The sequence below is a fragment of the Canis lupus genome, chromosome 10, assembly GCF_048164855.1.
Source record: "Canis lupus baileyi chromosome 10, mCanLup2.hap1, whole genome shotgun sequence".
NCBI lineage: Eukaryota > Metazoa > Chordata > Mammalia > Carnivora > Canidae > Canis > Canis lupus.
The window spans coordinates 30,579,964-30,595,058 of record NC_132847.1 but is presented as its reverse complement, the minus strand read 5'-3'; the positions used below and the strand labels follow the sequence as shown (position 1 = coordinate 30,595,058).

The window sequence follows — 15,095 nt, the reverse complement described above, 5'->3', positions numbered from 1 at the left end:
ATTTCTTATAAATGGTTATTAATTCTAGATTTCTTTAGTAAGAGCCTCTAGTAAGTGGCTCAACAATCTTAAGTCTTTGACACTTGCCACTTGGTACAGAGTATTGGTTTGGTTCTTCAGAGAGTTGACACTGTAGAAGGAAAGTAATGACTAGTAGGTCAATGTTCATGCATGCTAATGTAACTAGTATTCAAATGCCTGGGGCTAGATACAATGCTTTAGGAAATACTGAACCAGTTTAGGAATCTCAAGGTGATTTTTTATTAACCTAAGTTGGTGGCTTTAAATATGGAAAACAGCAACAAAATCAAAGAGCTTTTTAAAAACCTCACTTCTAAGCCCGTGTAGTTGGCTTTGAAGCACTTGAGGTGAATTATTTTTTTCCTTTGAAGCATTTGTGTCAATAGTGGCCAAGTGAGATGTTTCATATGTGTATGAAACGATGGCTATTGATCTTTCTGCTTATGTTTTTCAAGTAACACTAGAACAATGCTGTAGATGTAAATATATCATAATGACAAAACCCTTAAAGTCATAAAGATCAGCCTGATGAAATTCAAATGGAGCAGATTATCAAAATTAGCCTAATTTGCAAAATATTCTATTCCATTTGTAACTTTTAACTTTCCAACTTGGAGCCCTGAAAAATCACATTGAAATTTCATTCTTAACTATTGTTTCTGACACTTGTCCACCATAGACTACTGCTTGGCTGATCATGTGTGAGCATTCAGATAAACAGAATGGGTTCCTCCTTCCTTAACACAGTCATATCTTTCAAGTTAAGTAAATTGTAACTCATTGAAGTGAACTATTATATATATATATATATATATATAAAATATTTATTTATTTATTTATTTATTTATTTATTTATTTATTTATTTATTTATCTCCAGCTGAAACTAGCTCATGGGACAGGAAAATATTATCTAGTGAATTGAGATGTCAAACCCAATTTGCCTTAGCAGCTTCTATTTCATAAATATCCCTACAGGAGAGCCAGAATCCACACTTTTCCCTGTTCTCTTGCAATAATCTGGAGTTGTTGAGGGAAAACTTCCCTTTATTGGGAATTTTATTCTTTGGTAATATTTTGACATTCATTCATTGTTCACATTCAAAATCTCTCTCTCTCTGTAGTTCTGAACTATTCCTAAGGTCAACACTCTACCAGAAGTAGTTTTCTACTATATGTACTAGAAGAAAAAAAGTTTTTCATTTTTTAATAACTAGGATATATTTATATTTGGGCTTGTCACTAGGATATATTTATATTTGGGCTTGGAAATCACTGAAGGTTCTCCTCAAAGTTGAGTAATCCAAGGGCCCCTGGGTGGCTCAGTCGGTTAGGGTCTGACTTTTGATTTTGGCTCAGGTCATGATCTCAAGAGTTGTAAGATTGAGCCCCACATCAGGCTCTAGGAGTAGAACCTCTCCCTCTCTGTGGTTTTTTTTTTTTTTTTCCTCTCAAAAAAAAAAAAAAAAAGTCAAGTACTCCAGATTAGTTTGATGGCAAGAGATATAAATGAGACATGGAGGAACTCATGGCATAGGAAGATAAGCTGTTGATACTAAGTACAAGAAAATGGATTTAAGTTACTATCCTAGTACTCTGAGGAGGAAAATATTAAATATATTTGAGAGGATTTTTCTTACAAAGAAGGTGATTTTGACTGTATGGCTTTTCAGAGACAGAATACTTAGTGGACATGATTTGTCTGGGGAATGCTAAGAATTACAATGTGATCAGAAGAAACTTTCCTATGGGGAATATAATCCATGAGAAGCTGAGAAAAATGGGGCCTGATTTAAAAGGATTTTGCTACCTAGATTTAGGAGATGGAGCTTATCTGTAATGATAGAGAGGAGGCAGTAGAGAACACATAGATTTGACTGACTACACAGTGGAAGTGTCAGATGGAGCCTTTTCCCTAGAAATTATAACCCAGACTTCAGCAGGATTCATAGGATCATGCCAGAAATTGCAGGCAAAATCCAAGGAAAAGTGAGGTGCCACATGTGATGATTCCTATTTTTTTTTCCACTGGTGTGTGTGCTTTTAAGTAATTTTGGAATTGGTGGCTTATGAAAATTAAACAGAGGTCATGAAGGAAGGTTGATTAAATTAATGCAAGACCAATGAGAATTCAAAATGTTTCATAATGGTTTTCGAACATCAAGTTCTAATTTGGATAATCATCACCCATATAACTAAAATTCCTTCAAATTCAAAATTTCTTCAAGATAGAATACACCTTCCTAATGCTGGCTGGAAGAGCTGATAATGCAGGTTACTAATGTGGATCATCATGCTTAGGGGATTTAAGACTTTAATTTTACGAGATCTAATATCTGGGATAATTTTTTTGGAGGATAGGGAGAAGTGAACTTTGGGTGAGTTGAGGATTCAAAATTTAGGAATTTCAACTCCTAGTGAGAGAAAATGGTATAGGCTTTTAGAATAGAGGAAAATACTCTTTAACTCAGAGGAATATACTTCCACTTGTTCTTAAAGGCCCACTTCAGAGCCTCCATTGGTACTCACTGACCTCCACAGGCGTGTACACATTCTGTAATTTTTTTCCCCTCCATCATCCCAGAGAACTAGATGCATTTTTTTTTCATCGTGGTTTTTAGCACACGTGTCTAAAGTTCTTTGTTAGGTTGGTGTCTTACACAGACAGTGGGATGAGGAACAATATTGGGACTATAACCTAATCTGATAGTGCAACGTTGCCAGGTCTGCATTAGCTTCTCAAGAAATGCTGAGCAAAGTAAGGGGAAAGATTAATGAGTAATGGCTCTTATCTTGGGTTTCTGACTTGTTAACAGGATATTTGTATCACCTTTTGTCTTGCAGAGGATCAAATTCCCAGGGGCTTCCCTACCATTGACATGGGCCCACAGTTGAAGGTGGTTGAGCGTACACGCACTGCCACCATGCTTTGTGCAGCCAGTGGGAATCCGGATCCAGAAATAACTTGGTTTAAAGATTTCTTACCCGTCGATACAAGCAACAACAATGGCCGTATTAAGCAGTTACGATCAGGTAGGGTCTTGTTACTGTTTCTACTAACTTTTAGAGAATTTTTTTTTAGCTTTCTCTCTCTTTATTTTAATTTTAATTTAATTTTATTTTAATTTTTAGGTATTGATTTTTCTCCCTCTTCTCTTTCTCTGTTATTTAATGTGTTGTCCATGTTTGTGATGTCATAGCCTGTTTCAGAGTCTGTCTTCTCTCTGTGTTTTGCAGCTTCTGTTTAATCCACATTGCTCACTGCTGTGACTGTATTTTTGATAATTTTTTAATTTACTGCTTTTCTGCAGTATTTGATGGATCCATTTTCTCCTCTTTCTTTCTTCTTTCTGTTTTCTTTTGAAACAAATTTATTTCAACATTGGACTTCATTCAGAACTTGCAAGGAGCTCCAATGGTTGTATCCATTAGAAACCAAAAGATTCATATTAAACACTAAAATGATTCAGTTTTATTAAAGTGTGTTTTCTCTGTCTTTTCTGCATTTGAACTCATCAAAGTGCCAAAGATTAGTAAGTTTGGTCACATCTGCTTTCTTCTCACTAATACATAAACCACAGAAATGTTATCTCCTGAGTAACCAGATGTATTTTTCAAAAGTCCTTTACCAAGTACCAATGAAAGGAGGGGATTTTTATTAATTTTATTATTATCATATTGTGAGTGAGACTTTTCTACACATAAGCCACAGTAGTGTGCACCCACACTAAAGAGTTTTGAACCCTCCAGTGACTGGATCTACAGAAGTCTGCTTTTGGTGTAGACTCCAGCTCTTGCTTCTTCCTCCTCTCTCTCCCTGCTGCCCTTTTGTCCCCCACCCCCCAACCCCATCCCAATTTCATTCCTCTGCTCTCTTTAGATTAAAAATATAGATAATTCTAAATTTCTTAAATTTTAGAGCCGTCCCTAGGTGATTTCACTGGGACATGTAGTAATAAGCTGTTTACTTTGACGTTGGGAGTAATATTGATATAGAATTCTAAGTTGTTTAACTTAACTGCCTGTCTTCCCAGAACTCTCAGCTTTTGACCTGTCCTGTGATGTTAAAGCGTCTTGTTAACTGCCTCTTTTGCTTGTTGTCAGCGGAATTGTGTAGATTAGCATTCTGTTACTGTAAATAAAGAATTAATTATTCACATGTAACATAGATGATTTAGTATATAAAGCTTTAACTCTGAAAAATTTGTACCAAATTATAAGGAATATAATAATATTTTTATGCTGTCTTTCTTCTCTCCGTATTTAAATCTCCAGAATCTATTGGTAAGTGCTTAGTTCTGAAGCGCACTTCACCCCCACTAATTTCCATATCCAGAATATTATTATTATTATTTTTATTATTAATAAAATGCATGGCATGCATTTTACTAACTGTCAGTGTAGACACCAGATCTCGATAGTGGCGCGCACACGCACACATCCACAGAACTAGTATCGTAAAAACACTGTATAGAAAATAAAATAGTACACAAGTTATATATATGTCACACAAATAGAGCATAGTGAGAAGCATAAGATATCCAATCAACAGTGTTTGTTTCTAGTTAGTTATTAGTATTTCCTATAATAGTATATATATATGTGTATCTATATATATACTTAAATAGATTAGCCAGTATTTTCCCTAAACTATGTCTTTCAAAAGTATTGTTTAATTTTTATTTCCTTTTTTTAAGAATATGAGGCATCTAAGATATAATTCTAACCCTATGTGACCCCAGACCTAAGAACTCAGTTGCTTCTCTGAGAAAGGCAACGATGCCTGTTGTGGTCTTTGCCCTCGGTGGTATAATGCAACTTGCTTTTATAATCTAATAATACTTTTTAATATATTCCTGTTTTACCAGTATAGTAATTCAAGTTTCTTTTAAGACCTTATTTAATTCTGTAAATCTAATTTAATTCTTCTCCCCAGCCCTAGCCTCCTCCTTCTCGTACTAATGCTTCTTCTTTCTAATCTTATTTGCATTCATATTATCCACCCAGGTGGTACACCAATAAGAGGTAAGAGTGCTGAACTAACGTTCACAGAATGATCTTGCTCATTCTTTCTGTCCTCTCATCACTCCCATCTTTGTCCTGTTTTCAAAATCATTCCAATAATATGTCCATCAACTTATTTTTTCCCTTTGTACCGTTTGGTTATGATCGGTGACTCTCATATTGTGAGTTTTCCTTTTCTTTTTCTTTTCTCTTTGTTTTGTTCATTTCTTTCTTTCTGGAAATGATTATTTAAGTTGTGATATGCTTCAAAGAAAGCATATCCGGGTCTCTAGACCACAGACCAGTCACAGCGTACCATCTGTCCCTCTTTTTTTCCTTTTCTTCTTCTTCTTCCTTTTTTCCTTTTTTTCTTTTTTTTTTTTCTTCTTTTTCCTTTTTTTTTGTCCAACTGGAGAAAAAAAAAAGATCATTTTTTTTCTTCCTTAGCTGTTCTTGTTCTGGACCAAAGCCAAGATGGTCTGGAGAACAGTGGCAGACATGCAGAAGACAGCCTGGAACATCTGCTTTTTGTCTTTATCTTTCAAAAGGTTTTTGCTTTTGTTCTTCAATTCTTTTTTCTCTTACTGTCTTAAAAGTCAAAGATTGACTCCCCTTTCCACCTGATCTCACTCGCCTACAACCTGACAGCGATGCTTTTTTCCCCCCACTTCTTTTTTTCTTGGATTACTCGCCTCTGGATTTTTGGATCTTCGGTCCTTCAGGCTATGGAAACAAAAGGTGCTCAGTATTCTTGGTGGTATGTGATATTGCTGGTTTTTCATACTTTGACTCGGTGTTCATTTCTTTTAGAATTCTTGTTTTGTATTTTTCTTGGGGTTTTGTGACACCACACTGCTAATCCCACTGGTGGATTTTGATGGGTGTCTTAGGGGATCTGCCTCGAGGTCCTCAAGCAGTGGTTGGTTGGCTCTTCCTCGCTGGCATAGGCCGTGCTTTTTAACTTTTTTAAAATCTTCTAATTCAACTGCTCTTTGTTTTTCAGCAAATGTAATAAATGATTGTAAGTCGTGGCAAACTGTCTTTCTTTTCTTCAAACTCTGCATGTCTTAAGGGAGTTTTGTTTCTTTAAGTAATATTTTCCTAATCTATAATGACTAATTTTAATTTTTTGCTTTGTGCAGCCTTTTTGTACTTGCTGCGTATTTTTGCCTTTCTTCAGCGGAAGACTTTCTTGAAAACCCGGCCTGCTTTTTTTTGAGCGTACCTATCTTTTGCGCCACTTTTGGTACCAAAATGGAACAAAACAAAACAAAACCAAAAATTAATCTTTTGTTTGATTTAAAAGCCATACTTCCTTGAAGCAGTCTCACCCATCTTCATTTTAATAGTCTAGGAAATGAAAGTGTTAATTATGACTAAAAGTCTTGCTTGGGAAAAAGAGATAATTGTTTCTTTATGCTAGCATTGATGATGTAAAAAAAATAATCTCTATATGTTTTTCTCATCGCATCATTTTCTGTCTGTGCACCTTAGCGAGAGATTGAATCGACGTTGAGCGGACCTTCGCTTTGCAGGGCTTTTCATATTGTTAAGAGGTTTAGCTTTCTGAGCTGAGGAAGCCTTCTCTGATCAGCTCTTTGGCACTATATTTTATATCCATACAGGAGCCCTTCAGATCGAACAGAGCGAAGAATCTGACCAAGGAAAATATGAGTGTGTTGCCACCAACAGCGCGGGCACTCGCTACTCTGCCCCTGCCAATTTATATGTCAGAGGTAGGAATGACACAACCCTGGCATCGCGGCTTCGTTAAGGCTCAGGGGGAGTTGAGAGACCCACAAGATCTGTGTTGTTATGTCAGTAGGTACCGAGCCGATATGCTAATAATTATAGTAGCTGAAGCACTGTAGCCAATAGAGAATTAAAGATCTTAACCCTATTGTTAAAAAAGTGGACAACTTTTGGGTAAAACCTGTCCTGAGGCTTGCAGTTTGTAAGTATGTTTGCATTTTTACATCTTGATTTCAACTCTTACTGCATTGATTGAACTATGCTTGGCATTTGTTTGAAGTTTTCTTCTTTTCCTCCTTTTTTTTTCTGTTGCTGTTTCTCTTCTGTTTCCTTATCAAACCCTGAAATAATTGCTTGGTGTGCTACTAATCGGTTTTCTGTGCAACTCCAAGCATAAAGGTGTTTATGTCTTCAAGACCTCTGCTGCGGAGCTGTAAGGATAAAGCTGCTAACTTAAAAACAAACAAACAAACAAAAACAAACAAAAACAAAAGGTGCTCCATGCAAAAGGCATGATTGTATTTCCTTTCTTTTTATACATTTTTTTAAAAATTTATAAACAGGTGGTATCATATACATGCATAAGTCTGCGGATATATTTACACAGATTAAAAAAAGTTATTAAGGTTCTGCAAAGTTTAAAATTTTGATTGCCGTGGAACCCTGATTGTATTTTTTTAAAAATAGCCTTAGTTGTCCTTGGGACAAGTATGAATTATGAGGATACATTCATGTTTTCTCATAAAGTAATACAAATGGTTCTATTTTGAGCTTTTGAATGGCTGTGCCTCTCGTTTCAATTAGAAAGAAGTATTTCTTCTTCCCCAGAGTTTCCCAAAGCTTGTTCCTATAGCTTTTTGTCCAATGGCAATGCTCCTATTCCTGGTCTACATGTCTGTAAATAACCATAAGAGGCGTGGGTGGGGGTGGGAATAGATTAAAGGCTATTAGGGCTTTAAGTTACAGTAAGATGGGTTTCCTTAGGAAAATATCTAGCTTGATTTTGAAATTTTTGTTTGAGATAATTTTGTTTCTGGGGGGATGTTTTCCTCTCCTATCTTTCTCTGGAGTATGGGGTGGGAGAATATGAAGAAAACCATTTCTTCTCCAAATTCCTCGAAAGCCCCTTGATCCTTCTTACAATGGTGACCTCCTTTGCTGCATGAGGCATGTGAACCTTCTTCAATGGAAAAATTTCAAAATGATGCTAGCTATTGTTTCTCATACTGTATTAGCCTGTGAGGTGTTGCTAACATTTTCAGCTGAGGTAGGAAGGATTAACTAGAGCAAATAAAGATGTTCAAGTAGCAGTTGAAAGCCTTGATATGGCCTTTTTACTCTCTCTGTGTTTCCCTTGTTTTTCTCCTTTCCTCATTTCATTGTGTTCTGCATCAAACCCCCTACATCCCTCAGAGCTGCGAGAAGGTTGGTGTGTTTTTTACTTTTTACCCACCTTACAAAACTCTTAATTAAACCAATAACAAAGAATACAAATGAAATGAATGTAGCTGCATTGTGGTCTTCTTTTGGTTAATGGTATGTTGTAGCAGAGAATGCCCTGGCCATGGCTTTGGTGCTTGCTGGCGGTATCTAACCGTGGTGCATGATGGGAGAGAATGTACCTGGGTGCATGGTAACTGGTAACACTTAACTCTCTCAGGCCCCATGAACTTGGTCAGTGTTCCTGCTTTCCTTCCTGCTCCACTCTTCCCATCTCCTGCCTCACCTTAATTTTCGTCTTACAAGGATGCCTGCTGCCCATAGAATGACTTTTTGTAGTTGTTCCCCTAATCCCAAGCATGAAGACTAAACTCCCCTCTATTTTCTTGACATGTTCTTTGACACCCTAGAGTCTACAGTGGCTCCTGCTTGCTTTGTGTAACCTGTGAATTGGCTGCAGGAGGCATGCTTAGCTCTGTCTTCTCCTCTGCCTGTCATTCTCCCGTGAGGCCATCAAAGTGAGCACTCTCGAATCATGGAAGTTTATCCCCATCTTAACGACAGCCAAAAAGTTTACAGACAGAATTATTTACTTATTGTTTTATTGGGGTTATAAGGTTATTAACTTATATATAATCTAAAAAAATCACTTTATTATCTATATTGAAGGTATGTTCCTAATGATCACCTCTTGAGCTAAAATACTCTTGGTTTAATGTTTTGCGAATAAGAGCCCCAGATGAAGCCTATCTGTCTCTTACCCTCTCCTTGTCCAAGATACGTGTAATTAAGCACTCGTAAACATGCAGATTATCTGAAGCAGGAACACTGAACTATATTGCTTGGTAACTTTTTCTGTGTTGCGTTGCTTTAATATGACCTCTTCTCTTAACGTCATGTTTCATTGTATGTTTTCACACCCAGTGTCCTTCTATTTGAATGTAGGCCTAAAAAGCTTCTTACCCGATTTTGTTACCATTGTCTATGTTGTTGTACCTTAGATACAAACTGAACAGAACCTGGAATGTAAAATACCCATTTCCTTTTCTAAATTAGCAATCCTTGCCTTTGACAACCTAGCTTAATCTAATGTCTTCCTTCTTTGAGCCCTATCATCTCTTAAATCCCTGTGTTAATCACTTGTACTTATACTTTACCTCCTCCCTTTATGTTGAGTGCTGTTACCTTGTTATTTCCTCTGTTGTCATTGCTGTCTTGGATTCCAGCCATCCTCCCATTGTTCTAAGCACGGGCCTTGAGACTTCATTGTGTGCATGACTTGCATGACTCAATCCAGTATCTCTACTGGCATTGGCTTTGTTTCTTCTTCCGTGAGCATAAATTGATATGTGTGTATATTTCTGTGTCTATTCCAGTGTTAGTGTGAGGTCTTGGGGTTGCATCCATTCTGAGTCTGAAAGCAAATAAATTGCACTTTCCGTGTCCTCTAGATAATGTTTTCCAGGGCTGGGATGTGACAGTGTGGTCCCACACATACATTCACATCAACTGGAAGTGCACAGCACTGAAGTTGGTTTTGATACTCAACTTAAACTTGCTGATGACCTTCCAGCCCCCTTTTCTGCATATACATGCATGCATAGGATCTTTGCTATATGCATGCATGTATATGTTTTTGTGTTTATCTTATGCATGACGTTTGTGTATTGTTAGTTTGTAGATAGTTTTTTTGTTGTTGTTTCTTTTTTTTTTTTTTTTTGTGGGGCCCTTGTAGGTCTGAATCAACTTTTGTATGAATGTGTCTAAGATATCAATGACTAAACTAAATGATTTTTTCTGTGTATACACATACCATACTTGTATGGTCTGTATTATCCACAGTTTTTCTTTGTTTTGTTTTTGAAAAATCCACGACATGTTTTAATTGTTTAATTGTGTTTGTACAGTGCATGTCATATGTTTAACAAGCCACTTTATCTTGCCTTGTGTATTTTATCATTTTCCCTTGTGTTTTGTTCCAGTTCGCCGTGTCCCACCAAGATTCTCTATCCCACCTACTAATCATGAAATCATGCCAGGTGGAAGTGTCAATATCACCTGTGTGGCCGTGGGGTCACCAATGCCTTATGTGAAGTGGATGTTGGGGGCAGAAGATCTGACACCTGAAGATGATATGCCAATAGGAAGAAATGTACTGGAACTGAATGATGTAAGACAGTCAGCAAATTACACCTGTGTTGCTATGTCAACATTGGGTGTCATTGAAGCAATAGCACAGATCACTGTCAAAGGTATGCTCAATGGTTTTTGCTCTGAAAGTGAAATTTCCTGACTAATGTTCCTACAAAGTCTACCCTTGGAATTCTAAAATGAATCAGTTCATCTGGGTTCAGCTTTCAGGTGCCAAAGTCTAATCATATCTATGGTATCATATAAGGTACACATATCTAGGTAGGCAGATTCTCTCTTAAAAGGACTGACAGCCTAAGTGATGATAATCATCAAAACATTTAACAATAGACTGGGCCAGAGCACTAACCAGGCAGAATGAGAAATGTTAGACACTGTCAACCATTGTGATAGAACTAATGCATACAGGTTTCATATTAATCCAACACTGGGGAGAGTGTATGATAGAAAAATACAAGTAAATATCAATAAACGCTCAAATCCATGAAGACAAAAGAAAATTAAATCAACATGGCTTAATAAGAGATGTTTTAAATTTTTAATGGGGCCTATCATTAAGAACCAAAATGTAAGGGACATTATATTCTATTTTAACTTAATCTCTTACCTACTGTACATGAAGTGCTCAGGAAATATTTCCTTTAAGTGCACCAAATGTAACCGAAGTACTATGTTTCACAAATATTTTTGAAATGAAGGAAACAAAAGTAAGTGTGTGAGGTACCAGTTATTTTTATCAGTGTTTATAGAATTCTAGAACACTGTTGCAAACACAGTCAGAGTGAGGGTGACTTTAGATTCTCCCAAATGTCTGTGACTATTGCAAAAATGAACACAAAATATCTTTGCTTTCCAGGAAGTATTATCCTAAAAAAAAGTAACAGATGTGTTGTCACTGGTGTCATATCCCCCACCAGGCATGTAGATCAAATATATGCTGCATAAAAGCAATAATGTGGCGTGAGAACAAAGCTACACACTACTGTCAACATTTAGTCATTTAAAATAGTAACATTGTATTGAATATCCATAACTGTATTAGGCATACTTATACTATCCACACATTATAGGCACAAAACCTATACTATACAGTAAATGTGACCCCAAAATTAATGTCTATTAAGTAGCAGTAAGCACACCTAAATTAGCAATATTTTTACTTACCATAATAATTCAGAAAGCTATCTAGGGAAAATTTAGATCATCTACTTTTCTGAAAAATGCCAATCCAGAATATTTAAACAAATGTCTTTCTATTATTGTTTTCAGTAAAATCCCTTGGCCAAATATTATGATTCTATAGTTCTTAGAATAATATGCAAATATTGAATCACCTTTCTTATAATAACTATTTCAGTTTCAAATATTTGAAGGTTTATTGAAGACTTTTCAAGAATTCAAATTCGGGACTAACAATAATATCTTGTTCGACTTACCTTTGTTTTCCTGACTCTTGCCGGTCCTTACACTCTGCACTTCAAAAATAAATAAATATAAGGATGAAACCTATAGGCAAAAAGTAAATCAAAACAAAAAGAACAAGTGAAAGAGAGTGGGGGAGAATGTATCCTCACTCATTCATTCAGTTAGGCGTCCATTCAGGTTAACACTGCTAGGCAAGGTACTAGCAGTGTTCCGGAGTTATCAAGTACAAGCTTGCAACTCTTGAACATCTACCATTCTAGAGAGTATTGTACTCTTTGCCTTTACATTGACAAGGGAAAAGCGTTTGAAAGGGTTAATCATATGAATGTTACATTCTGGGTTTTCTCTCAAAAGTTAGCTTGCTGGAATTCTCTCTTCCCCTAGTAACAATTCCTTTCAAAATCAATCTCCAGGGCAAGACACTTAAGTATGAGGTCACCAGTGTGGATAGTTTGTATTCTCAATCAGTAGCATTTTGAGTGAGGTCCCTCTGCTAACAGGAAAGAATTGGAGCTCTAAAAGATGGATTTAATTGCAAATATTTGTCAGATAACCAGGTATTACCAGGATTGAATATAGGGACACCTGGGTGACTCAGTGGTGAAGCATCAGCTTGTGCCCAGGGTGTGATCCCGGGGTCCTGGGATCGAGTCTCACATCGGGTCCCCACAGGCAACTGCTTCTCCCTCTGCCTGTGTCTCTGCCTCTCTCTGTGTCTCTCATGAATAAATAAATAAATAATCTTAAAAAATAGAATACATATTATGACAGTAAACTACCTTAAAAAGTTATTTGTGAATATGTTTTAATTTAGTTCAACATTTTTGAATATTAACTAAAAAACATGAATTTGAAATTAATTTGAAATTTACTATTCTTTCTTATCTAAAAATTCTTGGTTAGATTATTATTTTTTAAATTACAGTAATAAAGTCTTACAACTGGAAAACATTAAGGTCATTATTTGTCTATAGCAATTCAATGCCACTTCAAAATATTCTAAATTGTATTCTTTTCAATGTTGGTATTTAGTTATTCATTTCTTGAAGCAAGGGGCTAATTGGCTAATTGCCAAACTCTTGGTTATAATAATAGTAATAATTGCAACTACTGTTTTTTGAAGGTGCTGGATACATACTAAGAGCATTACTGGAGTAGCTCATTAAATCTTCACAGCAATCTCATGAAATATGGTTACCCAGCTATACAATATAATCCAGTGATAGTTCTTCCCATTTTCCACGTGAGAAAACTAAAACAAAGAGAGGTTATGCAACACATTCAGGATCATATAATTAATAACTGGTGGATTTGAATACAAGCCTCAAAATACAATGCTCTAGTGTGCTTCTAGTAAAATGGCCTTTGTCCCCTATGCATCTTACTGTACATCCTACCTACTTAGAAAACTATCTTTTGTTATAATCAAATCTAATTCAATCTTTGGTAGATGCATAATTTGGTCATTCTGGTAGAACAGCTTATGTATCTTTGTAATATCTGAGAGCTGATGAATACTCACCATCCTTTCCTCTCCCCCTAAGCCTTACCCAAACCTCCAGGAACTCCTGTTGTGACAGAGAGCACAGCCACAAGCATCACGTTGACATGGGACTCCGGGAACCCAGAGCCTGTCTCTTACTACATTATTCAACATAAACCTAAAAATTCGGAGGAACCTTACAAAGAAATTGATGGGGTGGCAACCACTCGCTACAGTGTTGCTGGACTAAGTCCCTACTCAGATTATGAATTCAGGGTTGTTGCTGTCAATAACATTGGACGGGGACCTCCCAGTGAGCCTGTGCTAACGCAGACCTCAGAACAGGCACCATCCAGTGCCCCACGGGACGTCCAGGCGCGGATGTTAAGTTCAACCACCATTTTGGTACAGTGGAAGGAACCTGAAGAGCCAAATGGACAAATCCAAGGATACAGAGTTTATTATACAATGGATCCCACTCAGCATGTCAACAACTGGATGAAGCATAATGTAGCTGACAGCCAAATCACTACTATTGGCAACTTAGTGCCCCAGAAAACATATTCTGTCAAAGTTTTGGCTTTTACCTCAATTGGAGATGGTCCTCTTTCAAGTGACATACAAGTCATCACTCAGACAGGAGGTACGTCAGGTTTGGGATGGGAAGTAGGGCGGGAGGGGAGGAATAGATGTTAAGAGGTGGGAATGGCAAAAACAAAGAAAGGACCAAGATAAGTATGAATTTTAATTTTTGAGACTTAAGAGTTTCTAAATGGAAGTTTAAGATAAGGTCTCTGGAGTGGAACAGGTATGGACACCTGAAAGACTAAGTAATACTTTTAAGTGGAGGGATGCATTTAGCATTTTTCTTTTTTGTACCTGAGTGACTTGAAGATTTTTCTGCATGAGCTGGATGAATGCATCCTCTATGCAGCATTTGAGACTAGAAATAGGCTGCTTTATATTAGTAACTGATAGAATACTCTTACACAATTGTTTAACTTATGAAAGGTTTTATGGTTCAAGATAAAGTTGAAAGTGAAACCATTTTTTCAGGAGGTCTTAGACAATTCAAGGTCTTTTTAGGGAAGCTATTCACTAAAAATAATCTTCTAATGGATTTTTTATTATTTTTTTTTCTTTGGATGGCTTCATGGGTGGAGAGAGACAGTTATTGAGATCCAGGATCAAACTTTGGGGCCTCATTGATGCATTTTATTGGGTATTAGAACAGACATTGCATTATTTTTTGGAGAAGACCTTGGCCCTTCCAGTGGTTTTATTTTCATAAGCAGTTATCAGACCCCTCTGATCTGATTCAAAATGATCAATTTTGCCTTGGGTTGAGAATATGACAGCAACTTTCTTCGAAAGTTTATTTTTGAACATCTGAGAGCTCTTAGTTTGACCCCTTGTTGTGTCGCTACCTCATAACTTGTGTTAATCTCAATGTCTTGGCAGCATGCCATTGGTCTGTTCCAAGAATCTACATAAAAACCATATTATTGGATGTAGTAGCTATAGTCTGTAGCTATACAGATGCATTTCTGTGTGGGATGCATTTTCTGAATTATCAGAACCAGATCAACCTGTGTGGTTAACCCTGACTTATCTTCATGTTTCATCTTTATGAATTATATCACTGGGGGTGTTCATTGATTTTCCCTGGCTACCAGAGACCTCAGAACATATTTGCAGTCTGCCCGGCTTTGTTTTATTTTCATAGTGTGATTTGGCTCTCACTGGTTCATGGATTTATTATTTTCTCTAATAATATGAAAGATAGCTATAAAAATATGTTTATTTTTCTATATACACAAT

General features: G+C 36.6%; 1 protein-coding gene across 38 annotated transcripts in view; it reads left to right on the top strand.

Annotated features, from left to right (window-relative positions):
* The window catches only part of PTPRD (protein tyrosine phosphatase receptor type D), a 2,176,041-nt gene that overhangs the window by 1,977,580 nt on the left and 183,366 nt on the right, over positions 1-15,095 (top strand). For 25 of the 38 annotated variants that reach the window (XM_072841294.1, XM_072841305.1, XM_072841298.1 and 22 more), the window contains 5 exons: positions 2,864-3,052; positions 5,027-5,044; positions 6,649-6,759; positions 10,198-10,467; positions 13,336-13,917. In XM_072841294.1, the coding sequence (XP_072697395.1) occupies positions 2,864-3,052; positions 5,027-5,044; positions 6,649-6,759; positions 10,198-10,467; positions 13,336-13,917 (1,170 nt within the window). Of the gene's footprint in view, positions 1-2,863; positions 3,053-5,026; positions 5,045-6,648; positions 6,760-8,073; positions 8,201-10,197; positions 10,468-13,335; positions 13,918-15,095 lie in introns of those variants that run through there. The other 13 variants (XM_072841327.1, XM_072841326.1, XM_072841304.1 and 10 more) reach the window with 2 other exon arrangements.